The following is a 27,657-nucleotide window of genomic DNA, read 5'->3' as shown; positions in this document are numbered from 1 at the left end:
TCGTTGAAGTAGTACAGGATACGTCCAAGTCCGTTCTACCGTTACTTCCACATTTTATGTTTCCCCTACAACAGGGCACTCTCCATAACAAAGATTCTATCTATCAGTGGCATGTGCCAGATGAAATTCTAGGCTTTCGTGGAACATGATCCGCGGACATATTCCAGTTTAGTTTCGCTGTAAGTATGAGTCCCAAATATTTTTCGTAGGATCGTGTAGAAAGAGCTGCAGAGGAAATACCCAGCATGCACACTTGAGTAAGGTAGGTTGAAACTAGGAATATTTTTTCATTTGTGGTGAGTAAAAGTAGTGCTGTCTTCGAAGGATTTGCGTTGAGCTCGCAACTTTTTCCAAAGAACTCAACTTCCTGGTTGCCTTTGCAGCATTTCGCTTATCACCTTTATGCACAACCCTAATGCTATAATCACTTGGACTCCCATCACTATTGTGCCTTAGAAAAATGTTGCAAATAAGCAAAACCTAAGCATAGGCGACGGTATAGAGTATTACAGAGTCCACCGCTTTGTATATTTCGAGACTTCGCTCTTCACAATCCTCGTACGAAATATGTTTGAAATCTACTACGACACGAAGTGCTCGAACTCTCGACTGCTGAGTAAGTGTTTTATCGCCTCTAGGGGGACGTTGTTGAACGCTGCTTCTGTGCCCAGGAAAGTCACACACTTTGCTGCCGCCGCTTTTGACTGATGCGTCCTTCATAAAGCCCAATTGCCAACGGAGTTTTTAGGTTAGATCTATTTACCAGTTATTTTTTGGTTTTCTCTTAGTTCAGAGCCTTTACCGGTTACTGCGGTTCTCTTTCCATGCATACAAAACCATTTTTCCGCTGCTCGTTTGCCAATTATGGTTGAAATATGGCCCCACAAAAAAGGCCAAGTAGAGACGCGGCGCTACTGAGCTCTTCAAAGGAAGGAACGATACAAAAGTGACAAGGGAAGTCAAAATGCCCACATATCACACAATGATCAAGAGGATAAAATTGGTAATCATCGCGTTCAACTGAAATCTTTGATTTTTTTCAAAGGTTTAAGATCTATTATCGAACAAATATTTATCATGTACAACTTCTTAACAAAAAGTTAAAAACTATCGAAAAAAACTTTTCATGTACATACATATATGTATACGATATTATTCCAGAAAGAAAAAATTTAGAGGTCACAACAAAAATCCCTCATATTCTGAGGCATCCTAATGTATATACCATTTTAATGGAACGATTTTAATTGCCAAACATATGTAAGTCGAATTGCCTTTAGAGCAGGAAATTTAATTCATCTCAAAACTTTGCCACACGTGGTTGGAAACTCTAAACCTATCTAATTTTTCATTTGCGCTATAGCCGCCAAAGTGAGTTTTGTTAAGCTAACGAGTAAAAACTACACATACGGGTAAACAAAAGTTCAGAAGCTTGTATGTGTAATGTGAGATTGATAAAGAGTAATTTGTTCTTTTTAACGCAAGTACCATAGAGTCTGCTGTGCAAGGCTAATAATGAATTTAATAATTTTAAAGAGATTTGAAATAAATTTAGATGAAGACAGCCGTTCTTACTTATATGTTGATGAGAAAATAATATATTTAAATATTTGTTGCATATTTTAAGGTATTCAAGGTTATTCGTCTTGAAAAAAAGCTAAACGAAGAAATTAAACAAGGAAAGGAAACGAAGATGGTAAACTATAGATTTCGGCTTAAGGCTCGTTTTCACTATGTTAAATTCGGTGGCATTTTTCGTCAAATAAGTGAAAACACATTTCCAAATGGGTTTAAAAAGCGGTTTAGCGATTGGTTTGGATGAGGATAGGTCTTTAGTCGGGTACATGCGCTTCTGAATCGGATATCTGCCGCTTTTTGGCCCATAGTACCATCGGTAAAGGTATGGATAAAGGAGATAAAGATGTATCAAAATATGTCGCCAAATTTTTACGTTAAAATATGACATAGTGAAAACCAGTCTTTTATGAGATTGTTCACAGACAAGCCAAACTTGTATGGCTGGAGATCAGGAAGCTATTTTTGTCTAGAAATTTTCATCGTTTTTTTTTAGATTTTCAGATTACTGCAGTGTCTTTGAATAAGAGAAGATGCCTGCAATCAGGGCCTTACGGTAAGTTCCCACGAACACCTCTAGTTAGTCTTCATTTTGGATGTTGATTCTTCTGACGAAGTGAGAAGCTGGTGGTTCATGTTTGGGCTGAAAAGAAATACGTTTCGACGTTGTGCCGTCTTCAGTGTCGTTTTTCCTGCTTCGATCACAGGAATTATTTCCAAAATACACCATATTCTTCTTTAGTTGTTGTATGCATTTCTCTGGCTTTTGCGTCTTTTCTCGACATTTTTCTGATAAGTTTAAGGGAGGTTATGAATTGTTTGTTATCTCTCGGTAACTAAATTTTACGAATTCGACATAGGCCTTGGAATCTCGCTTACTAAAAATTTAGAGACTTTTGCGTTTTTACCCCTAAGTATTGTTAGGTTTGTTAGCAGTTTATTCAAACTTGTGGAAATAATTCCATGAAGCGAGGTTACAGGAAGCTTTATGGATGACAAATTGGCTAGGTGTGATGACCTTCTTGAGTAGGAACATAACGCAGCTCGTTTGGGTAATAGTGCACCATTCCTAAGCGGAAGGGCCCAAAAGCTCTTAAGCAAGCCTTTGACTTAGTGATCTTTTAAGAGTTAAAGGATCTTTTTCGGGCGCGCGCACCTATGTTTTTACAATAGGGTGGTCTTTCAAATATCAGTATATACATTTTATGTGAAGCGCCCATTTATTTTGTTCTATGCACAAATTAAAGACATTAACGAAAATTTCATATTAAAAAAAATAGGGGTCCCTATCAAGGTAGAAAAAAATTTCATTTTTTTTAATTGTAAACATTTTAAAACAATTTACTTTCACCATCTATAACTCAGCATATTGGAATTTATTCATATAAGCAAATTCATTAACTCGCTGAGTTATAGCTGGTCAAGTCAAAATTTTTTAAAATTTTTGCGGTACAAAAAATTAGATATTTTTTTTTAACCCAGATAGCGACCCGTAAACAATCGTTTAAAATTTAACAAGTCTCATACCTTGCCCATTTGAAAAATTTCTCTATTAATTTCTGAGGTGAAGTTTGATGTACAGCTACAAAATTGGAAAACTTGTGTTTAGTATAAAGAAAAAAAAATGTTTTTATCTAGAAAGCCAACGCACACTCAGTGACCAAACAAAGCAATAGGAGATCAATACTTACAGAAGTTTTACCAAATACATACATATATATGTAGTATGTACGTTCCAACTCTCAAATGAAAAACTTCATTCGCCACAAATGCCCCCTTGATAACTATGAAAAGTAAGCAAGTATTTCAGTTGAAATGAAATCATAGAACGTGGACGTCGTCTAAGGATTTAGATCACCAAGAGCTGAATAGTAAAATCATGTGCAAATTATGTAGTTGAGATGATGTTCGGTGTAGGCGTCCTGGCAGGCGTCGATCGTCAACACCTGAAATAGCATTACGACGTCGCTAAGGCGCCATGCACTAGAGGCGCCTCGACAAACTGGCGCACAGGAAGTAGTATTAATGACACGCAGACATAATATTTACTTTGGAATTGAAGAATGAGTTTTCAAAATGCATACAATAGATATGCACATACATATGTATGTAAGCATAAGGTGAGTAATATAAATATATTTTCATGTATGCACATAAGTGATTTCATGCGACTACTGGCCAGTGGCAGGGACTACACTACCAGCGAAAATTTTACGTTTACTGGCGCGCTACTGTTGCATGCTAGTGGAGGCAACACTTCTGACGCCTTGGCATATGCATATGTATAAGTATGCATACACATCGGTTAATGCTTATGTACATACATATTTAAAGCATACCCATTTGCCCTTGCACCTTTTGATGGTACCTACTCGTGGCGACAAGCTGACTGGCAGTTCATGGCACCCTGACTCCTTCGACCACTCTGCTTAGTCAGTCAGTTGGCGGCTGGCAACAGGTAAATTACACGCACAAACAAAAAGCAAAAAAAAAAACACTGGAAACATACTTAAGTGACTGCAGACAGTTATCCGCATGAATGCAAACACATATGTATGCCTGTTGAAATCAGCGTTACTGAGTTGAGTGCACTTCACATTCTTAGCTGCTGCTTCATGCATCCTTCGCTCGATGGCAAGTCCTTGTCACTATTATAGTACGCTTTGTGTCGTTGCACTTGTCGACAATGACCTCTGTCCGCCTCAAGAGCATTCCACTCGACGCGCTATTGTCATTAAATTGTTGTCCTATAGCTGCATTGTTGGCATTGTTTCTTGTTGTTTTTTACGCCTAATTGTACGCATTGCTGTCGCAAATAATTGTTGGTGAGTATTTTTGGTGTATAGGCTTTGTTTTTGTTGCCACCATTGGGTAGACAGTTGTACGTATGTGAATAGTTGGGTACGTAGAAAAAGCAGTTACTTCTTAAAATAATGCTTATTAAAATTATTTGTATTTTTAGACAATGCGTATGTCCTTGTTGTGGCCTTTCTTGCGTTACCCAAAATTTTGGTGAATTTTATTACGGCGACGTCATTTTTTCAAGTCACGAACATTCTTCGGCATTTAATTACATATTTATCTAAATGCCACAATGATCTACAGCATTTTTACTTTACTCATTCGCAAACAGTGGGTTAAGGAAAAATATTCGGAGTAGTGAATGCATAATATTCATACTCTCTTACGGGCTCAATGTTTATTGAGTTGTCGAAATTCATAGGCACAGAAAATTAGTTGTCGAAATTTGCGGATAGCTATCGAACTCTAAAAATTTATCGGATTATCGAAATTTGTCAAGTTAATGAAATTTATCATGTTATCGATATTTATTGAACTATGATAATTTAGCGAGTTAACGAAATTAATCGAGTTATCTTAATGTATCGAGTTTCTTCAACTTATCGAGTTATTGATACTTATTGATTGATTTTATCGAAATTTTAGTGTTGTATAAGTCTATAGAGTTATCACTCGACACTATCGAATTTCATGGTGTTTGTCGATAGCTTTCGGAAAATATCGAACTATCAAAATTAACAGAGCTTTCGAAATTTATAGAGTTATCCAAAGTTTATCGAGTGGTCGATTTATATCGAGGTATAAACATTTTTGAGTTATCGAAATTTATAGAAATTAGTCAAGCTATCGAATATTGTTGAGTTATCGGATTTTTGTGTTTTTAAAATTCATTGAATTATCGATATGTATCAAATTATCGGCATTTATCGACAAACTGGAATGCATTGGGTCAACTTCAAGTCCTGCCAAAGTCCTCCAAAGACATTCACGGATGTAAAAAATTGTAGCCATATTTCAGTTCCAGAGCAGGAGACATGCTAAGTTAGAAAATCTCTCTAATGGTCTTGAAAAAAACTAGAAAAGCGGTTGAATTTCGACAGTAACTGGCGCTCCTAGTTAGTTCCTAATTTTTTAGTTTTTTAATTAACGGGAAGCTGACTATGGATAGTTGGACGTTTGGGCTCATTAGGGGGCAAACCCGAGGGGTTTGACTGGTCATATTCGGTTTAACGCGCTCCAAAAAAATATAGAAATACACACACATTTTACAGTTTTATGAAAATTTAAAATTCAACCTCTCCGTCTCAGGGTGTATTAAGGGGGTTCTAGAGAGTGAGGGAGCGGTTTAAGTAATTTTTCGTAGCCATTTTCGATTTAAGTGGCGAGTGGCAGCCATCTAAACTTTTCATGTAAAATTAAATTCACAGGGGTGGTTGAAAGGGGCGCTGGCGGGAAGATGGTCACTTGAAATTATTTTTTTGATCATATTCGTTTTCAGTGGGGTCTACCCTCTGGTTCACAACATTTCTGTTTTTTTGTGCCTATTATTAATATACTAATACTTTCGGATTTTGAACCTAAAAGTGTCCAAGACTTATTTATTAAAGTTTGATATATTCACAAAAGTGAAGGCCTGAAATAGTTTGCGGAACTTTGCAAAGAAATTTCAGCGAAAAAGCCAACCAGATAAAATTTAGTAACCATAAAAGAGGGTATAATACCTGCAAAATTCACTTGTAGGCAATATTAAAAAAAAAATATATATATATATTGTAGTCGTTCGATTCCATATACCCGAAATAGGTTGAAACCGTCCTCTCCGGCCATGATCCGTAGATCTTCTGTCCGCTTAAATCAATTTTATGTCTTATACACTCGCTCGAAAGACTTCAATGAAAATCAAGTTCACAGAAGTTAAATTAAAGGTTAACAAGCAAAATTACTTCACTCTTCCTTTAGCAGTTTTGTGCGATTTCACAAATATTCGCTTCGACCACAAATTTACTGTCTAACCATAAAGTTTTATGGCCACAAACACCTGTCTGTTGGTATTTTCAGACAACTTGCTTACTTTGCGGAATTGAACAGATGATGGTGAAAATATGCAAAATAGTGTTGCCAAAGTAAAGCTCAAACAAACAAATTTACAACTCAGTGTCTACAGCAAATAAACCTGCAGCAAAAGTTTTTGGCATAGTTTTGTTGTCCTATAAAAGTTATAATCTACAGCTATGTATGTATGTAGTAATGGTATAATAATGGACAAGATTAAGTTTAAAGCAAAAGTAGTGATTTTTGGCAAAATTCAAGCATGAAAGGAGAAACAGCTTACAGCAGGGGTTAATAAAAGTGACATTGATAGGTCAACATTGTTAAAGCTTAACTTATTTGTTTGATATAGCAATGCACTGGGACCGGCTTTATTTTTTGCAAATATTTGTTTTCATTTAAAATTGTAGAACTTTCTTAACGACTGCATTTTTATTTAAAAACCAATATTTTTTTTTAATCAGCTGTTATTTGCCGAGCTAGTTGTGCTTTTGCATGTGCTACTTCGGAAAACATAGAATATTTAATGTTTAGCATTCAACAAGTTTGTAGCCAAAAACAAAATACAGTGCAGTCACTTCATATTTCCTATGCGATGGGTAATTTACAACCAGCCAAGTTTGCTTTGGCGCATTGCCAATTTTGAAACAGGTGTTATATGTACGAGTTTATAAATTGCATGTGCATACAAATGTTATTTAATGAAATATATATACATTTAAATAAAATTCCACATGAAAGACAAATGAATTGTGAACTGCAAGCTTGAGCCCATTTTAACTAATTATTTTACCATTCTTTCATTTCAGCAGCCAAACTGGAAAAGTTATTAGAGCAACCAGAACCAACGCCAGGAGTTTCAGAAGGTAAACAAGCTAAGGTTTGAGCGTTAAGTAGGTAACACAAGATTTGTCCATTTGTATAGAGTTTTACATTTTGACAGTTACAGAGTAGGGTTGTTTGGAAATTTTTTCATTGAGCTGAACTCATTATTGATAAAACTTACTAGACAACAACACTCTAGACTGCCAAAATATACAACTCTGTACAAATGTACAAATCGTGGATATCTGCTTTAATTTTTATTTTGTTCAAACAATGAGTATAATCTCTCAAGTTCATTCCTTTTAGCCTGGGCTAATCCGCAAACGAAGGAGAAGAGTTGTAACTTCTAGAAAATTTCGGAGTCATATGCTTTACTGGATCACAAATTTTAATTTTGTTTTTGTTCTCCAGACGCAACTATCCACTTTCTATGTAGAATTGCTCGGTGATTCCGAAATTCGGGTTAATTTTTTTCTATGGATACGTTTTCGATATATTTGCAATTTACCGTTATTCAGCTAAAAGCAAAAATTGGTTCCTTTTATTCACGTACATCTTACGAACCAATTTAAAAATCTTAATACAAAATACGGCAAATGAAAGATAATGAAATTTTCCGTAAACCCTATATACATCACTTTCCGATAGGGCTTATAGTTTCTGACAAATTAATTAATCATTCCAGCTTTTTCTATTTTTATTAAAAAATGGAAAAAAATCAAATTTAACAGAAGAAAAATTTAAAAAATAACAGGTTCTGTGCCAAATTTTTGCATTTGTACTATAGCCTGTTCTGTTAAAAAAAAAGAATCAAGTTACTGATGAAGAGAATCGATGAATAAATACGAAATAATGAGTGGTCCAATGAAAATGCGCAAAGACTTTTTGTATAGAGGCATCCATATTGTAGCACAGGGTTTACAGTAATGCCCGTTTCGCTAAAAATCACTTGGTACTCAGAATCTCCTGTTTTCCTTCTAATGTTTATTTTTTGGCCTAATCCAGATCATCAAAGAAGTAACTGCCAAAAATTGTTGCTCTCCCTTTTCTATTGCCGGAAAATGTAAGAAAAGGTGTTCGATATAGTTTACTCCTCTCATCTTCGTAATAGTTCCAATTAGATAATATTCGGTAAGAACACCAGTCTCAGTGCGGATGTCTTGCTCCTAAGTTAAGCGAAAACTTTGTGCATTGGGCTTTTATAACTGGCAAAAGTGTATTCTTTCATTGACAATTTCTATGAATTTTTAATTTATGTAAATTCTTATGTAACCTTTAACTTTGAAGCTCACTTTATATTTAAAGGTAGTATTAAAATTTATGGATTTGTCTAAAGTAAAACATTTTATTATCGGTTTTAAATTGGTTTACAACCAAGTAACATACATACCTAAAAAAAACGATATTAGAAATGCTTTACTTTATTTTACTTTGCTATTTATTTTAAAGCAATCTTTAAGCTTGAAGTGAGCTTTAAACTAAAGGCTATACTTAAGAAAACGGCGCTAAATATTTTTCATCTCGATCTCCTTTTAGAATGGGGCTCTGGTTGGACTGGACCAAATTTTATTGTGGAAATCGAAGAGACTGGAACTGCCTCAGCAACGAACTCAGATTATGTCAGCAGCCACGAAGATGTGACCAACGAAACAGCATTGAATTCCACCGCGGCGGGGAGTGGTAAGTTAACAAGAAGTAAATTAGGATATGTGATGACGATAGATTATAGCTACATATGTGCATACATAGATGCATAGTAGAGGTATACATTGTTGTAAATATTATTAATGGAAAAGTGATGAATGTGTGCTTGAAGGTCTAGAGTCTTGAGCTCTCCAAGCCGCTAACAGGAATGTGGAACATAAAATGCATTAGTTTATCCGTGAACAATTTAAGGATCATTATGGGAATTCTCACAGGAAACTGAAACTGCACAGCACATATCGGAACAGTGCATTGCATAGAAGAACAAAGGCAAAAAAACTTGGGTGAACATCTTATAACTGAGGGCGAGATCAAAATCGGAGCTTTAGGCTCAACTTAAAGAAGTGTTTTGATTGTTGGCTTAGTGAAAGAATTCATAAAACTACTCTAAAAAGGGATTAAAATGTGGGCGAAAAATATTTTTCGGAAAATTCCATCTAAACCTTTTTTCCCATTTATATCTTGGTCAAAATAAAGATATGAAAACTGTCCATGTTGCGAATTTTTTTACAGCTTTTCTTTTGTAATTTTATGGAGATGTCTTAAAGTTTCATTCCTTTATCAACAAGGCTGGTTATTTATTTGCTGGCAGAAAGCATTCCAACTAACAATTTTATGACGAAAAACATATTTCGCGAAGCATGCCAATATATGCATAAAGGGCAACTAGAAGTTTATTCACCATTTGATACAAATATCAAAAAAAAGTCGATATTAACTATGTATAAAAAATTTTGTGATATTAATTATTATAAAACGAATTTTAGAGCTTCTCGTTAATACATATTTAAAAAAGTGCGATAAAAAATTTGAACGAACTTTTTTAACTAATCTAGTTCAGGTACATACACTGCTCGAAAAATTTACTGTGTTTCGAATATTTTTAATTTGGGAATAACTAACAGAATATACGAGCGCTTTCTTGTGTACCAGCTGCACTACATTTATCATTAACAGGTAGCCTTTGATTAATTTGAGGAAACTAATAATGAATAGTGTGAGGTATAACATTTTTGTACCGGTTTGGGGAGTTCTAACTAGTACCTGTGAGTTAATTAAATATTAGTACCTGTTGTTCGTTCGTAACGAGTCAAAAGTCGCTAACAAATTAATTTTGGTTGTATAAAAAGATCACCGGCTTCGAAGATTGCCACAATCTCCAGTAGTTATTCGACACAAACACATTTTATCTTGAATTATTAAACTCCGTAGCCATGGGCGCACTACAGTCTAAGAAAAAAACTATCAAACGAGACTCGTGCATACAAACGCCAATATTTGGGCGTTACACCATCAAAAATGAAGATACCTTGGAACGCTCTACACCTCTTGCTAAACCAGTTTCTGCATCACCAGCTGGTGCACCTGTCGCTGCTCGAATCGCGACTAGTAGAACAGAACTACCCGCGTTAAGAAAACATCCAAAATACGTTCCGGTTTATGCGCCCTGGATAGAGGCCTTTAAAGATTGCGAAACACGCAAGCTCCGTAGCGTTTCTCATAAAAAAGTAGAAAGTTTACTTCCGCAGCAAGTATCAGCTACAAAACAAAACACTCAACAAACCCGAATTCCAAATCACACGCGCTCCATGAATGGTGAGAGCCGTAAAGTGGAAACTCTGTGTTATAACATTAAGGAAAAATCTTGCTTGCAACAACGTCGCATATCTATACGAGAACGACCGCCATCAAAGAAGATTATGGACTCACAAGTACCCGCGCCATCAGCTGTCCATGACCAAACAATTGAAAGTTGCTATGGATCTATGCTAAGCAATAGTAATAGTGAGAGTGTTGACACCAACAACAGTAAGCCTATGGAGAGCGATTTATGCGAAGCAGTCAAAGCAGCACACAATGAAACACCATCGAAGGAAGGGCACAATAGTCGCAAACCACATTTTTTGTACAAGATCACTCCTGAACGAGCGGTCATCATTGAGAAACTCATGACTGAAATCAAGCAGCACACTGAGAAGAAGAGTGAGAAGAGTAAAGTGAACGTTACTCCGTCGCCAAAGCAACCAAAGCAAATGATCACTAAACGTTCGCCGACTGCACAAAGTCACTCGCAGAATTTTTTGATGAAGTTACGAAATCGTAGATCATATATAATTGATAGGATTTACGTTGATGTGCAGAACTCAGATGCTATAGAAATGAATAATTGATACTATAGTGAGCAGTTTAAACTTTTAGTTCCTTTGTTTTCAAAAATTGTAATCTTAAAATAAACAGGAATAATTAAATTGGTACATTCCATTTGACTTGTAGGTAAAGTAAAAAATCATAAAGTAGTTACCTCTAAGTAAAATCTTGGTATTGTAGTGTTTAGTTCGCAAATAAATCTCCCAAAAAACTTTCGCTATAAACTAGGAGTTTTTTCATGGCTAACCTGACGAAGGGAACTTTTAGTGAAGGCATTATAGTTATTTTCGATAAAAGTCTGGGATTTATTTTAGTATGACCTTTGATATTGAGGACTGCCATTGGAGAGAACATATTTGGTCCGTGGTTTTCGTAATATTTCAAGACTTCAAGATTTTCTTATGATTTTTGGGAGGTTTTAGGAACTTTTGGGACTTTTATGAATCCTTTTGCTACCTTCCACGATTTTTCAGAACTTTTTGGGGTTATTGCAAAAATTAAAAATAAACCTAAAACGTTTTGCAAGCTCAAACACTCGCAATTAGCTTCTGTTTTTCAATGCGTTCAATGCGGCAGACGTTTTAGTTATGCGGAAAATGAAAGAGGCAAAATAAAATTCGTTTGTTGTGCGCCTTCGGCATATTGGAACAAAAATATTTTTAATATAACTTGAACAACTTGCTTTAAGTTATTGATTTAGCTTTTGTTTACTTTATATATATACACGTGTAGGTATGTATAGCATTAAAGCACCAACCAACGGAGCTGTGTACATGCATAGATGTGTACAAACATACATACATACATATATACATACATATATCTCTACTAATGCAAACAAAGGTGACTTTAAATTATGGGCAATGCAAAAAATAAATGAACAAAAGAAAATAAGTTAAAACAGAAATGATGTTTGTTTACGTTTTCAAGCCTGTTATACTCTTGAAAAAGAAAGTAAAGAAATACGAAATTGTATTAAAGCCGGTGAAATAATATTTGAGGAGTTGGAACCCCTACATATAAAGGAATGCCAATTCAGCATTGTAACTAAATATAATATACGTTAGGGTGGTCCAAATATACACAACTTTTAGAAATCTTCCCGCTGTCACCACTATAACTAAAGAATATAGAAAATAAGGAGACCCGATTTGTTTTTTAATTTCGAAATCTCCACTTCTGGAGGGTGCTGAAAACAAAAACTTGGGACCACCCTGATATAAGTAGTATCTAGAGAACACCTGTAGCTAATTGCGGCGCGAGCGACAATTGAGCGATATTGGGAGCATACTCGTCTTTCTGAAAGGAAAGCACAAGAAGGGCTTCAGATGTTGACAGAATTATGAACTAAAAATTCTACCCAGTAAATGGTTTTAAGTCCGGGCTAGTTCTGATAAGACAAAGATGGCAGTGTGCTATTTTCACAGTTAACTTTTGGTTAGTTAGTAAATTTTTTGGGTGTACTAGAACAAGAGAAACCACGATCTAAAATATCTTTTGTAATGAATCTTAAAAGGGCCTTGGTAGTCGTATTCCTTATAACAAAGGATTTGACCGTTGAAGATTCAAAATAAATCAGTCTTTGTCTAGCCAAAGCCGGCCAGTGACAGAGAATGTGCTCCGAAGTTTCATCACCTATTTGGTGAAAGTAGAATTTCAATTGGTTATGACCGGTCAGGCACCCAGAAAGTAGCCTGATGGACGTATGGTAATAGAAATACAAAAAAAAATTAACTGTACAATAAAATAGTGGAAATTTAGAGCTCATAGGCATTTATTACCTTTCCTGTGTCTTAAGCAATGCAGCGCCACTAAATATGCAACAAAAAATACACAAAACTAAAAATAAATTAGTCATGACACTTGCTAGAAGGCCAAAAATTTCGTGCATGAAAATTATGGAAATAATTTCCAGTAAGGTAGCTATGTATTGTGTTATACATACGAAGGATATGTATATATATGCCACGTGGCACACACATGTGTTTGACAACCCAGGACACGAAAAAAGAGCGGAAATGATATTCCTTTTCCCAGCCAAAGGTGAGCGTAAAGATCAAGTTTTACAACGCGCGTACGCAATTTCTACTCAAACCGTTGCCGCACGTGATTTGTACATATGTATGTCTATATGAATGTATGTAAGTAGATAAGTGCGTAAACATACATATATTAAATATATACTTGCTAACATATGTTTAAATGGGAAAGAGGAAATTGCTAACAAGAATGAACGAATATACAGTATCGGTCATATCTATAGCACACCATTTCAAAATGATATTATTTGCCACTTTTTTCATTTATTTATTTTTAAGAATTTTGAATTGAAACAGAGTTCATTCTCTAACAAAGCCCAAATGAACCCAGGTTTAAAACTTTATAGAAAACTACAAACAAATGCAGCACATTTTCGCTTTTTTTCTGAAAAGAGTTGAAATTATTTCGAGTATACAGTTGTGTAGTCCATTCAATTTCAGTGTGATAATATGCAAGTTTCAAGTGGCTAAAAGTTACCGTTGATTTTTTAGATTTTTTTTTTGCCGAACATGTTGCGTTTTTTTTCGTATACAAATAGATTGTGTTTATTCGTTACATGGAAGCAAATGCGACAAAAAAATAAATTCTAAGAAATCGGCGGTAATTTTCAGCCACTTAAAACTTGCACATTATCAGACTAAAACTTGGGGTTTTACGGGTTTTGTAAGAGAATGAACTATATTTTAATTGAAAAGTCTTAAAATTAAATAAATAAACATAAGTAGAAACCAGTGTAACTTTGAAATGGCGTGCTATAGATGTGACCTATACTGTACATACATACTTGGACACATATGTATGTACACTAGGGTGGTCCAAAATAAGTAAAGTTGGGATTTTAATGCTCTCCCCTCCCCTCTCCCCCCTAGGATTGTTTTATATGGAAAAATATACCTTTTTTATTTTGAAATCAAAATATATTTAGAGCAAAGTTTTCCATGCATTTTATATGGGAAAGAATCCATTTTTCGTGGAAATGGTGCAAAATTCTTTAAAATAAATATTTTTCGACCGAAGAACTTTGTTTGTCTTCAGGAGACTTCCAAAAACAATAAATAATGGTTTATTTAACCATTTTTAATACTAAATTTTTTTTTTATTTATAACCTCACTGCATTTTCTGGGGGTTTGACGGACCTATAAAATAAAAAATGGCATTACCCATTTTTTTTGTTTTTGAATAAAAAAATATTTTGAGGTCACTCAAAGCGCTCAAAGTTTTTCATGTACTTTATATGAAAAAAAAAACAACTTTTCAACAATAGTTTTCTTGGAAATCAATATTTTTCAATCGAAAAACTTTCCAGAAAATACCAATAACAATACCCAATTGTTTATTTAACCAGTTTTTAATAAAAATATTGATTTTCAAGAATTCTATATTATTTCCGGAAAGTTGTTTTTTCCCCATATAAAATACATAGAAAATTCTGAGCGCTTAGAGCGTCATCTAAATATTTTATGATTTTTAAAATAAAAAATAGGGCTATATTTTTTGCGGTATAGAACAATCCTAGGCGGTGAGAGCATAAAAATCCGACTATACTTTTTCCCCACCCACAAGCATTTCTGGACCACCCTAATGTACATACATAGGTAATTTGATCGGCGATGGGAACATCAACGGTTTTTGTCGTTGACAAGCGTAGTCCATCCAGTTCGTGCCGCAAATGTGACTCCCATGAAATTCAAGGATATTCTTCTGTTTACACAACGTACATATGTTTAAAGGTGTATACAAAGTTATATATACATAACTGCTTGTATACATATAAATATTCATATTACGAAAAGTATTTATCTTCTCTTTTGCCACGTGTGCTTACGTATATACATACATACACATATGCACATATGTATATCGAATTTAATGGCATTAACCATTTCCCGTATTATCCTGCAACTGTTACTTGGTTGCAAGTAATTAAAACAAATTACCAATATATCCACCTGACATTACAGTAGTAATTAAAAGTCGTTGCAGTGATTTTTACAACAGCGCGACTCATTGACTTCGTTACTACTTGTTGCTGTATTTCCTCAACGCGCGCTGCCAGACTAGCCATTACGGGTTGTTTGTTTTTCTTTAATGTAATTTTCATTACATTTGTCTCCGTTTGTCATTTTCAAAGTCAATTTTAAAAGAGAAATTCGCAACTTAGACGCTACGCTAGTAGCTTGGTTATTTTGCTTTCATTGATTTTTGCTCTAATTGAAATTGGTGTTCATTACAGTCACTTGCTTGCTTGAAATTTAATTGGTGTAAATGCATTTGCGGAAAAAATAGTGATATTTTCACATCTTTCTGGTTAAAAGAGTGCCTGGTTGCGAATTATTTTTTATTCTCTACCATAATTTTATTGTTGTAATCTGTGTAAAACTTATAATCGCATAACTAGATAATCTAATAAGAAGACAGTTTGAACACCCAATATTTATTTATCTGATCGTTGCTTTTCTTTCTAATCGAATTTCAAAGGTCCCAAAATCGTCGTGCGACCAGAGGAGGTCATCATTGTTGGCCTCGTATTGATGCTTTGGGTGGGCGCCATCGTTTTGTTCTTTAACCGTTGGGGTAAAATACGTATGCTGGAACCGTATCAACCGAAATTTCAGCAACAACATCGGTCTTCCTGTCCGCTGGTCGATATGGACGCAATACCAACACATGGGGTGAGTATTTTTTGAATGTAAATTATATATATGACGTATTTTCCGTCATCCCTTGTCAAATTTGGTTTCGGCGACGGGCCATCTTCAGTGTCATTTTCGAGAACAAGGAAGGGATGACGGTTCCAAAATACATCGTATACAAAACACTGTCGGAAACAACAGCAACCAAAAAGAAAGTATATATATACCTTTCATAAACATGAAATGGTATTCTAGCTTTAGTCCAATGTTTGTTAGTACCAGATGCAGAAGAGATACATACACCCCCGAAAGAATTCCTAAGAACATTCAGGCTCATTTCAGAAGAAAAAGTGTCAGAAAAGAGCATATTCCCCTTCTTAGAAAGGCACGCCAATATGGGTCCAAGTTAGGAGTCATATGGGAGTCGTAAATATGACGCTTTCTTAGTCTTAAAAACAAACATTCCTTATAATTCTGATTATTAATAAAATTTCACCTCTACGTGAACTGTGTTACTTTTGTTCAACTGAGTATTTAATACATCAAAAGTGTCCGAAATGAGTCAGTCTGGTTGATTGGTCTCAGAATCATATTTATGAAGAGAGCAAGATTCATTTTAGACTCATAAATTCTGAGCACTCAGAAAATTGTTAAAAGGGATATACCAAAATGATTAGAATGTCTGTCTGTCTGTGTGAATGAAATGTATTGCCTCAGTTTTCAAGGTATACGACTGAAATTTAGTAAACGGGTGCCTTTTTATGATGTACCTCACATATAACAGATTGTTCAGATACGAGATTTTAGTAGGAAAGTTATCCCAAACAAAAACATTGTGGGCAGCGTAGTCGCGTCCATTGAAACAAAACATCTACTAGACCTAGTTATGGATTTCTCTTTCTTCCACATATTCGTGTTGTCAAAAGGCTAAGAGATGCCTTGGGCATATTAATGCACCCAGGTCGAAAGTTTGAGCGGGACTGCAAGATTGAGAAGTCCTTCCGAAAGCCGAAGCCATCCCAGAATTTTTCAAGAAACAATGAAGATTTTTATTAGGAAATCAAAAATTCGAATGCATACTGAACTACGTTCACTGTTAAGTAATTTTGTTTTCGTATCTATTTCAGCGTGCATCTGTGTCTCGCATGTCAATGGGCTTAGTCAATAACATCAATATGCCAACATGTCATTTCGCTGCATATAATCCCACGATATATGCAAAAGGTAAGCATAATTTTTCAAATCTGATTTTGAATTTATTTATTTTCAAATTTTATAAATTTTTCTGGTCCGCTACTTATGTATTTTGGTTTTCAATTTATAGTTATAGTTATAGCTTTTTCAAACTTTCTTAGTACTGTTTTCTCATGTACTAGGTTTTTAAATCTATCTGCTCTTCAAACACATTTTTTCAGTACAAAATTTGTTTTTAAAGGACAGATAAATTTTAAAACCTACAACAACTTTCTTTGCCACAGCAGCGACTTAACATAGAAAGGTGCTTGTTTGATAATCCACAACTACTGTCTAACGACATAAATTGTTAATTTATTGAAGCTTAAATATTGCACGAAAGTTGTTTGCTCCCTGATGCCTTGCAATACGCTTATCGCTGTACAAAACACGCTTTCAAGTGATTCATGTACTCGTACATGCATATCTCCATGTGTATGCAATCATTGACATAAGTATTTATGTATTTACATAAGTTTGCATACCAAAGTTTTCTTCGAAGCAACCACACGAGTGTGCTTTTTAATATCCCTAATACTTCAACTCACTCACTGACGTTGATAAATGATTACAAAATTTTTCTACACACCTCCCACTGGTCAGGCACATCCATTTGAATGGAATTGCATAAACAGACATGCAAGTGAATTTGCAAACAAATGAATGTACACATGCAAAACTCCAAACGTTACTTAGTTTACATTTACCCGCCCGCATTCCTGCAAAAGTATTGAAATTGCACTCAAGCACCAACTATTAGGGAAATGTTGTAAACATGGACTGCAGAAATGAAAAGCACAGAGAGCCAAACAACATGGCTTGCATAAGCAGAATTGCAACTTGCATATCAACAAGGAAATCACTGTCTCTATATATTTACTATGTACATATGTATGTATGTATGTATGCATGCATGCACGAAAAGCAAATGACCTAACCCAATTGGCAAAACAGTAGCGGTTCAAAATAAATGTGTCCAAGTACAACAAAAAAATTCCTGCATTTCTCGAATTATTAACATAAACCGTCTCGCAAAATTCATAAAAAAATCCTAAAGGTACCGAAAGAGCCCGAAAGCATACCTAAAGCTAAGACATGAAGAATCCCGAAAGTCCGAAAATATAAGTACAAAGAACACCGAATATTCCAGAAAAATCGCAAAAAATTTCGTAAAATTACGAGCGCACCTAGGAACATCCATAAAAGTAGAAAAGGAAGAATTTCAAAAAGTCCTGAGCAAGTCACAAAAATGTCCGAAAAATCCTGAAAAGTAAAAAACGAAAAAAATTGAAAAGTCTGGAAAGATTACCAAACGATCGCGAAGAATAAAATACTATGAATCCCGAAAAATCTTTGAATGGTTCGACACGAAGTAACCGAAAAAAAAATCGAAAATTTAAGCACAAAGAATGCCGAATGGTCGGAAAAATTTCGGAAGATTCCTTAAAATAATAACTAGTCCCATAAAATACCTAAGGTTTCAAAGAAATAGGGCTACGTTAGCCACGAGGAATACCGTCAAGCCCCGAAATTAAATTCTGAATGGTTCCCATAAAATTTTGAAATCTCGAAAGATCCCAATTTTTACTTTATTATCAAATAATGCCTAAAAAATAAAAAGCAGCGCTTATTTTCTGCTACTAAAATCCAGCTATAGATAATCCATATTTTTCACTAAAAACGATGAGAGTCAAGTTTTGTAAGTCATAGGCAAATCACATTCTTAAATTAAAGAGAACACCAATGGTATCTTCAAAAAAAAAAAAATGTACAACAGTTTTTCACTACATCTTTTTGATGTCAAAATATAATCATAAATTGTATCTATAGTCTGTACTAAAAGCAGCCATAATCCAGTATCCTTCGTGACTTTTTTTGAAACTCTATTTTGGTAATTTAGGTCAATAAAATGTTGAAGGGGTTTTACAAAATACAAATGTTATGAAAAAACTCAATTTTTGGCAAATTTTAAAACACGGCCTAAGTAGGCGAACAATTTTCAGACGATAAAAACCTCCCCAGTTATGCTTTAAAAGTAAATAGTAATTACAAATTTTATTTTATTTTTTCTTATGGGGATTGACGCGATCTAATGCGAAGCAGTCTAATATATATCAGCATGTATTAAGTTGGAATAATAAGTGTACATACATACATATGTATCTTTAAAAATTCAAAATTACGGTGGCAGTAGTCACTGACAAGAGTTGTTTCTGATTGGTGACCCTCACATTGTCCGATTTACTGCAGAAAGCGCAAAAGCTTGTTGATATATTTTCCTGTATTTTTTTCGAAAGAAATTTAAAATTGTAAGGCGTGACAAAAGGAAACACTAACTAACTGAACTTGCAAGTGCAAATTTGAATATCTGTATTGCAAGTTGCATGCAAAGGTACTTTTAGATAGATCAGAGATGGGATTAGGGATGCACAAGTAAAAAATACATCGATGTTCTATGCATCGTGTTCCCCGTAATTTCGAAAAAAACTAAATTAAATTATAGAAATCAACCTTTTTAATAATGTTCAGTGTACACATTTTATTTTTAGTTTTTAAGTACCTCAATATTTTTGTTTTTAGCTTTGTAAAAATGAAATTTGGGCAACTCGTTTAGCCTGTGGTCTACTCCGATGCTGCGAAGCCTTTGAAAGAAGCCTTCCAAAAGGCACGGAACTGGCTACCATTGTCAAGTATTTGTGCGCTATATTGTACAATTTTGGAAAATGCATTTTGTAATCGGTCCATGATTCTAGAGGATTTTCAGTAAACCGACTTACGAGACTTTGCAAATAAATTGACAATTGTTTTACAATTTCGGTTAACTAGCTTATGGTGATCACTCCAAAGACCAAAATAGTCCATTATGTGGTCAGAAGTATCAGAATGGGACTCGACAAACTTGTCATCTGGTATATTTATAGATGTTCCCATTTTTGATGCATCAAATAAAATACCTAGATGCATCGAATAATATCGTATTAATCGATACATCGGACCTTATTCGATGCATCGAATTGGAAACATCGATGTTTCCTATGCATTGGGTAACATCGCGCATACCTAGATGAGGTTTGGGAGAGCCCAAGGTATCTCCTGGCTCTAACTATAAAACCACAGTTAAGCCCATAATGGATCCTCGTCTGGCGCAATGCGCTAAGACAGCGCTATCCAGAAAGCTGGATAATGTTTTTGATATATATTTTTTTTGCTTAAAAGTAAGCTCGTAGTATTGTTTTTTTACATGAGAAATAAAAATCTCAAATATAAACTTAAAGTCCTTGGCAACGAAAAAAACATTGTTACCGACATTTCGAAAAATTATGACATTAAAAACCTCACAACAGTTTGTGAATTCTTTACATAAAAAAAAGCTCTGTAGATACTTTGAGCACTCCATCCACACCAGAAGTGAAAAAAATAGAGCTCCGACTTTCCATATCCTAAATTTAAATGAAATAATTTCATCTGGAATTTATTCGATAGCAAGAAAAAAAAATTATTTTTCAGATCGAGAACGCTCTCTCACTGATCTCCTTTCAAGTTTCCCCCCATGCCTAAATGTGAAGAGAAAAATGTCAGCGTGTAGATAAAAATATTTTATTTTATTTATAACATAAAATTTCTTAAATTTTATCACATAAAAAAGCAATACCTAATTCTTAAAACTAATTAACAATCATAAATTTTAACTCTAATGCACATGCCTCAGCACACACTTGCAAGCATTTGGTAATTTCACCATTCGCTCCTGCATTACGCCATCGACCAACACCACCAAACTTCTATAGACAAAATGTTGCCTGCATCTCGTCGTTATACCAAATGGTAAGAGTTCTTCATACTTACAAGGCGTATTCTCGTTTTCACACTGCTCCACCAGCACACCCTGTCTGTATTTTTGATGTTGTACCACCATCAACCAGCGCGATTCACTTGATTCAGCCACCTTTGGATAAACTACTCGCGTTTTACTGTTGCAAAAGTAGCTCTCCGCTGGTTCAACATCCATGCGATTTGTAACATTTGTTGGCCGTAGAAAATCGTCTTTGAAGTAGGGTTTGAATTTTTCAAATTCATCTGTACTGAATTTATCTAACTGCGTTACTTCCAAATAATTTTCCACCTCTGTGCAAAATGGCGCTCCTGCACGTCGTTCTGGGCAAATAATTTCATCGTCTATTGGCATTTCTTTGGTAGTGTTGAAAACAGCAAAGCCTGGACCCACTTTAAAAATGCTGCCCAGATTCTCATCGATATTTTCTTTTGACGCTGGCGCTGGCCGGCTGCCCGTTGATTTGATTGTCAGCGCAATAAAAAGCAGCACAAATTGTGACTGTCTACGATGATGTAGCATTTTAGATTTGAATAAGGATTGCCTGAATCTTTGGGGTTTTCCACCGCGAAATGAATGATTTAGTAATTTCTAGTTGAGTTGAGTTAATTGACCAGTGCCGTTAAATACTTGGATTTTCCCACCGCTTTAAATTATCCGTAGTTAGAGTAAATTTTTTTTTTGGTTTTTCCACAGTTGTATTAATTGATCAACTCAGTTAAACCTTGGGTTTTTCCCACTACTGAATGGATTTTGTAATATTTTTAGTTTTCATACTGCATAGCGCAGGTAGTCTTTTGTTAGAGCAGCATCCGGCGGTTGCTGTGTAAATGACAAACAGAAGCTCAGGTACTGGTAGTCCATAAATAAAAGGTATTGTCTTCAGGCATACAAAAAAACTATTTACTACTTGAAAAAGTTTCAGTTAAGGCATAAATTGTGATGCAATTAAATTTAACGAGCGCCATACTTTAACTAAACTGCCACTTGAAACACAATACATATATGAACAAGTTTTATTGAGGATTTCTTAGAATGCTGGTCATTAGTTGTTGTGGTTGTTAATCCTTACCGCGTCTGGAAAATTGACGCGAATAAAAACGATCTTGGTGCCTGCATCACTAGAAAACGAGTCTTAAAATCTATGCTTGAAATACATTAAAAACGAAGGGCTACACACTACAGCTATGAAAAATTTTAACACCTAGTCTCTGAAGTTAATTATTTTGGCGGCGACAGAGTTACACCGCGACTATGGTTGTGACTAGATTAGATATATGCATTTCTAATTTTCTAGCGACAGCGATAAGGTTCTTCCTCTTCTTTTATGTCAATCTCATACAAATTAATGATGTCGCTGCCGCGGTAAAAAAAAAATCATCTCGCCATCGCCAAAGCGTTTAGAAAATTAAGTTAAAGAATGTTTAGCTGTGGCCTCGGCTGGCCTTTTCCAGTCTGTTTCAAGCAAGTTTTACATACATTTTATATGTATAAAATACCTTCTGCAAGAAAAAAAAACAAGTAATTTTTAAGCAAATAACCAAACCGACTTCAATTCTCATATACAAATTTAAGAAAACCTTTAATTTCTCTATAATCCAATGATCGAATCTAAACCAAGCTAGTGTGGGAGCACCTCTAAGGTTCCACCTTTCCTTTAAAAACATGATTATAGTAATGGGTGAACGTGGTCCAAAGGTATACGGTAGCATACGCAAAATAAAAATATTCCGATGAATTGATAACCTCCTCATCTTTTTCGAAGTCGCTTAAAAAGATTATAGAAAATGAGCGGTATTTTTCGGTGAAACTTGCGCTTTATCGTGCTAAAATTTAATGGGTTATAAAACCGCATACCTAAATTTTTTCTAAAAATTCTGAATAGAGTTTAAAATTTTGAGGGAAATTGGTTGGTTTTTATGGTTTTTTTGTAAAAAGTTAAAAGAAGCTGGTAAAAATTAGGCGTTTCTATTATTTCTGCCACCACTGTACATATACATATGTATGCACATTAGACTGCATCACCAAAAAAAGTTGTGGTTTTTCTGCCGGGATTACAAAATTTATTATATTTTAAGACGTCCACCAAAATATTTCGAAAAACCATTAAGATTTAAGCGAGCTGGACCGATTTGAAAATACCTCCAAAAATGGAGTTTCTTATGAATAAAAATAATTTCTTAAAGAACTTTTTGAAGGAAGTCCCTTCAGATAACAAAAGAGATTAGGCTTAAAAAATCTGCATAAAAATATTTAAAAATCTTTTCAACGGAATCGTAATAATGAGATTTTTGATGCTGCGTTTTTTTTACTTTTTTCAAAGATTGATTTGCGAAAAACTTAAACAACTGGGGAACGAAACAGTCTAGTGTACATAAATATTTTCTAATGAAAATGTTGTACAAAATATTCATTTACTCACCCACAAATTTGTATGTTGACAGCTCTTGGTCCTTTGACAGTTCCATACTGAGAATACACATTTTTATTTACCACTCATTTGCACACCACACACTTACACTATCATCTCCATTTTCAGATGTGAATTTTTGCCCATCACGTACGTACATATGTACAAATATGTATGTGTACATATCATCATGCACTTATTGCTAGTATGCTTTTGAAATTGCATATTAATTTGCATTTAAATTCGAAAATCATATCTCAACACGCTCAATGCAAATTGTGCAACTCTTTTGTTTTCTTAGTTGATTGCTGTTGTATTTTCATTTCCCACAACTTTTTATTTTAACACGCCATAAAGTTATATGGCTATGCACCTAGAAGTATACAATAGTGAAATAAAGACATTAATATATAAGTATCTCACCGGAATTATTGTGGATTTATTTACGTGTAATATAATAATAACATATGTGCTTACACATATGTTAGTGTTTGGCCGAGCTTCTCTTCCGATTTGTGGCGTGCGTCTTGATGTTGTCACACAACGGGGAGAGACCTACAGTTTTACGCCGACTCCGAACGGCGGGTGTATTTTTATGAGAAGCCTGCCGAGTGGCGACCGCTGCTAAGATAAAACCTTTTTTTTCTATCATTTCTTGCGCTGCTGCTTTGACTACGGCATGCACCCAGGCTCTGCGGAGTGGTAGCGCGCACTACTAACCACTACAATACAGCAGCCACAATATACATAAGCATTTTATATACAAACTATTCATAGCCAATTAGCTGAGAAACCAAGCAAATGCAAAGCGTTCTTGTTTTCTTCTGCTTTTAAGTAAGTTAATGGTGTGAAAATAATTAAAATACATTTGTGCATTGTACATTTAATCAATAAAAATGTCTCTGGTTACATTACTAAATTGGTCACATACAATTTCTCGTATTGTTTTCTGGACTAGCTCTCCTTTCCATAAATTACCCCAACTCCAAGGTGGAACAGCGTATACCGATGGCTGCATAGGCCAGGATGGTGCAATCTTCCTTATACACACTCCAGTTTTAATCACACTTGCCGTGGAAGTGGATTACCGCGGTGTACTTTTCCTATTTCCATTACTTGTGGGTACAAAATTAAAAGGAGCCAAACAAAAACTTCAAAGAATGATGCTCCAATAAAATCACTCACAGGCCAATCCTGCGCGGCAGTGGTCTTCTTCTTGTTGGGCGCTGTAATCGCGTTTTGGCCGAGTTCAACAAAGCACACCAGTCATTTCTCTTCTGTGCCAGCGGCAAGTAAAAGCACGTAGATCTTGCTCAGAATCTTCGAGACAAACGAAGTCGTCTACTTTTTCAAACTTATCCCTTTCAACGTGGGTGCCAATACGCTTATGCTCTGAGTGTTTGCCTGATGACGGGTGACACTTTTTATGTATTCATCACCATACCCACCCGCTTAGCTTTTCTTTTTAATTCCGAGAAGGCAGAGCCGAAGATGCCGAGGTCATCGGCACACGCCAGCAATTGTACGCTTTCGCAAAAAATCGCAATTGGGGTGCCTACCATTAACTTCAACGGAGTCCTTTAGGATTCCTTACAGAAGCCGATGGTGTCTTGGGCATACTGTCTTAGGGACTCTATTTAGATATACAGAAGACCTGACATACCCGTGCTTTTATCTATCTATCTATGATCAACCGAATGAACTGGGGATCCTCCTGAATGCGAACTCAAGATCACTGCTCTAAAGACTCCACTATAGCTCTCAGGAAAAAAATGCCAAACTTGAATATGTTTCACCTGTGTGTAATCAAATCTTGAAACAAATTTTTAACCAATTTACCAATGAGGTAGAGACTGGAACTTTAAATTTAGCTCAGGACAATGCAATGGAAAAGATGAACTAATCCTCTAGGTTGCGCGGGTGTCGAGATTTTTTAAAAAGCCGTATTTATAGACCGATATGATTCTTGTTCAGAACGTATATATTAAGGTGCTTTTTTTGACTATTGGCTTTTTCAATACTACTTCGAAATTTTGTGGAAAACTCCTAAAAAAAACTCCCTGAACATTTGAACCCTTAATATTAACATTAACTACTCGCCCAAGGCGTGCAAAGATTTCCCATATAAAATACACGGAAACTTTGATTGGTATAATCTTGGTCAATGATGGGTTTTCTTAAGAATTGAATGCTCTACAAAAGTGCTCATTGCGGTGTAATCCTTGCTTCCACCAGCGAGGTAGTACGGGACACTAAACCCAATTTTTTCATGAAATTCTCATTTTTTGCCCCTATCTCAAAATCGCTAATATCCAAATTTTTTGAGATATTGGGTTCATATTGAAAACATTGCAGGAGTGGGTGGATTAAAAAAAAATAAATACAATTTTCCATGTATGTAAAACCCACTAGAACTTGAAGGGAGATCTCCTTATATGAGAAATAAAAGAGTACTCCCCTTGACCTGATTTCGGAGCAAAAAGACAGATTTGTCGGTTTTGTACTCCTTTATTACTCGCTTAGAAGTCAAATAGGAGATCTCCTAAGCGAGCAAGTAAAGAATGCTCTCTGAGGCATGATTTATGAGCATTAAACGAGATTTTTTCGGTTTTTTTTACTCCTATATTGCTCGCTCGAACAGTTAAGTTCTGAATGAACTCCCTGATTGCTCATTTAGGAGGTAAAAGGGATTACTCGCCACCCTAGGACATCCCGTGTTAAAATTACACAATTACAGGCTTATACACAGAAGCATAGGGAGCAATGGGGAGTAGTCCTATCGAAAAACTGTAAATGTATAACAATTTACGTGCCCGTACATAGGTACGCTGAAAAGTGTGGACACCAGATACAAATGGATATAACTTGTTGTCATACCATTGCAAAATGATTAACAGAATTTCCTAGGTGTCTTCCTTCAGCATTTCCCTCCGCTTTCTGCCTTACTACTCGTAAAAGCAAATTTCGTTGCATACCGACAGTGTGTTCCAAGAACATGTTGCAACGTGGCTTCTACTCTTTTATCCGTAATGACGCAATTGCTTTTTTAACACAACCCAATAAACATTTAGGTTTGAGCTCAACTTGAGGTTAAGTTGAGAACTGAGGTAATTCTCAACAGCTTTGTAAGTTATCAACAGTACCTCAAGTGGAGGATCATAGCGTTCTCAACAAGAAGGGCATTTTTCTTTGTATGAAAAAAGGACTGTTTCTCAAGTTGAGAAAATGCTAGTTCTCAACTTGAACTCCAATGTAATTCTCCAATTGGTCTCAAACATATCCTTGAAATACTGAAATTGAAATAGTAAAATACCTTATACCTTTTTGATTGAAACGACATACATAGATAAATTTAAATATTATTTTTTCACTTTATTACTCGTTTTGTATTATGTAGTTAATCAATATCATATTACAATAATTCATTTCAGTATACAGTCCGACAGTAATTTTGCCACTTGATTCACTTTGCGTTTTATTTTATTTCCAGATTATTTGGTAATTTTCCTCTTTATATAGCTTTCGTTTTTCACTTGATAATTAAAAATTCGTTTCTCTATCACTTTTTAACGTTGTCTGATAAACGTTGTAAGATAAGAATAATGAGGAAAATGGAAATGGAGAAGAAGATAAAGATGATGAAAAAGTGGGGGAGTGAAATAACTATTATCAGACAACGTAAAAATAAACGTTGGACAATAAATGTTATCAAGCAAAGTAAAAGATAATCGTTGAGCAATAACAGTTATCAAGCAACGACAAAAGTAAACGTTGGGTTGTAACTCTTATCGGCGAAATAAAAAATATTTCTCTCTATTAACTGTTATGTAACAACATTTTTCCGATAAAACTTATACCTAATTGTTATGTCCCTGATATAATTATGTAATTAAGTAATTATGCGCATATAGTAGATGAATTGTTTTTACACATCACATCTTCACATAACTATTTGTACTTTTCTACTTTTCCAGGCTATGCGCCGCCTGCGCGTCTACGACAAAATTCCGTATTCGTTGGTCCGAGCCCCAATCTGTTTATGATGCCACGACCGCCACGCAAAACGCGCTCCGCCATGGATTTGCATTCGATGGTGTTGGACGAAGCGGCGGAGCAAGTGTAAATGGAGAATATGCTCATTTTGAAAATGAGGTGCGAGAGCTTTGTAAGATATCCAGCGTCATGTTGTGTTGACTATTTTATGCAAGTAACCGTTGTTCGAAATGCACACTTGCACTTATTGCCAATTCTAAAGTATCTAACATATAAAATTTGAAGAAAAAAACGAATGATTCTTTGCTCACTATCTCTACACAAGCTATAAATATTTTATAACAAAAAGTTGTAAGTTCAAACACTGTACTTTGGACTTGACTCCCTAAAAATAGTTTGCTCTTGCACTTGT

At 35.1% G+C, this 27,657-nt stretch overlaps 1 protein-coding gene across 1 annotated transcript; it reads left to right on the top strand.

The window, feature by feature from the left end:
• Positions 1 to 8,798: 8,798 nt before the first annotated feature.
• LOC118734619 lies at positions 8,799 to 27,621 on the top strand. Its single transcript, XM_036464323.1, has 4 exons — positions 8,799 to 8,931; positions 15,623 to 15,816; positions 16,905 to 17,001; positions 27,227 to 27,621. Exons 2-4 carry the CDS (start codon positions 15,676 to 15,678, stop codon positions 27,373 to 27,375), a joined length of 387 nt encoding a protein of 128 aa, XP_036320216.1. The 5' UTR covers positions 8,799 to 8,931; positions 15,623 to 15,675; the 3' UTR covers positions 27,376 to 27,621.
• Positions 27,622 to 27,657: the final 36 nt, after the last annotated feature.

This window comes from Rhagoletis pomonella, unplaced genomic scaffold, assembly GCF_013731165.1.
Source record: "Rhagoletis pomonella isolate Grant_MI unplaced genomic scaffold, Rhpom_1.0 Rhpom_scaffold_00002, whole genome shotgun sequence".
Taxonomy (NCBI): Eukaryota; Metazoa; Arthropoda; class Insecta; order Diptera; family Tephritidae; genus Rhagoletis; species Rhagoletis pomonella.
Note: the sequence above shows the minus strand (reverse complement) of the source record. Positions and strands in the feature narration are given on the sequence as shown.

Coding starts and splice junctions, on each gene's coding strand:
- LOC118734619 (XM_036464323.1), top strand. CDS start 15,676: ATGCTTTGGGTGGGCGCCATCGTTTTGTTCTTTAACCGTTGGGGTAAA. Junction 15,817..16,904: donor ACGCAATACCAACACATGGG/GTGAGTATTTTT, acceptor TATCTATTTCAG/CGTGCATCTGTGTCTCGCAT. Junction 17,002..27,226: donor TCCCACGATATATGCAAAAG/GTAAGCATAATT, acceptor CTACTTTTCCAG/GCTATGCGCCGCCTGCGCGT.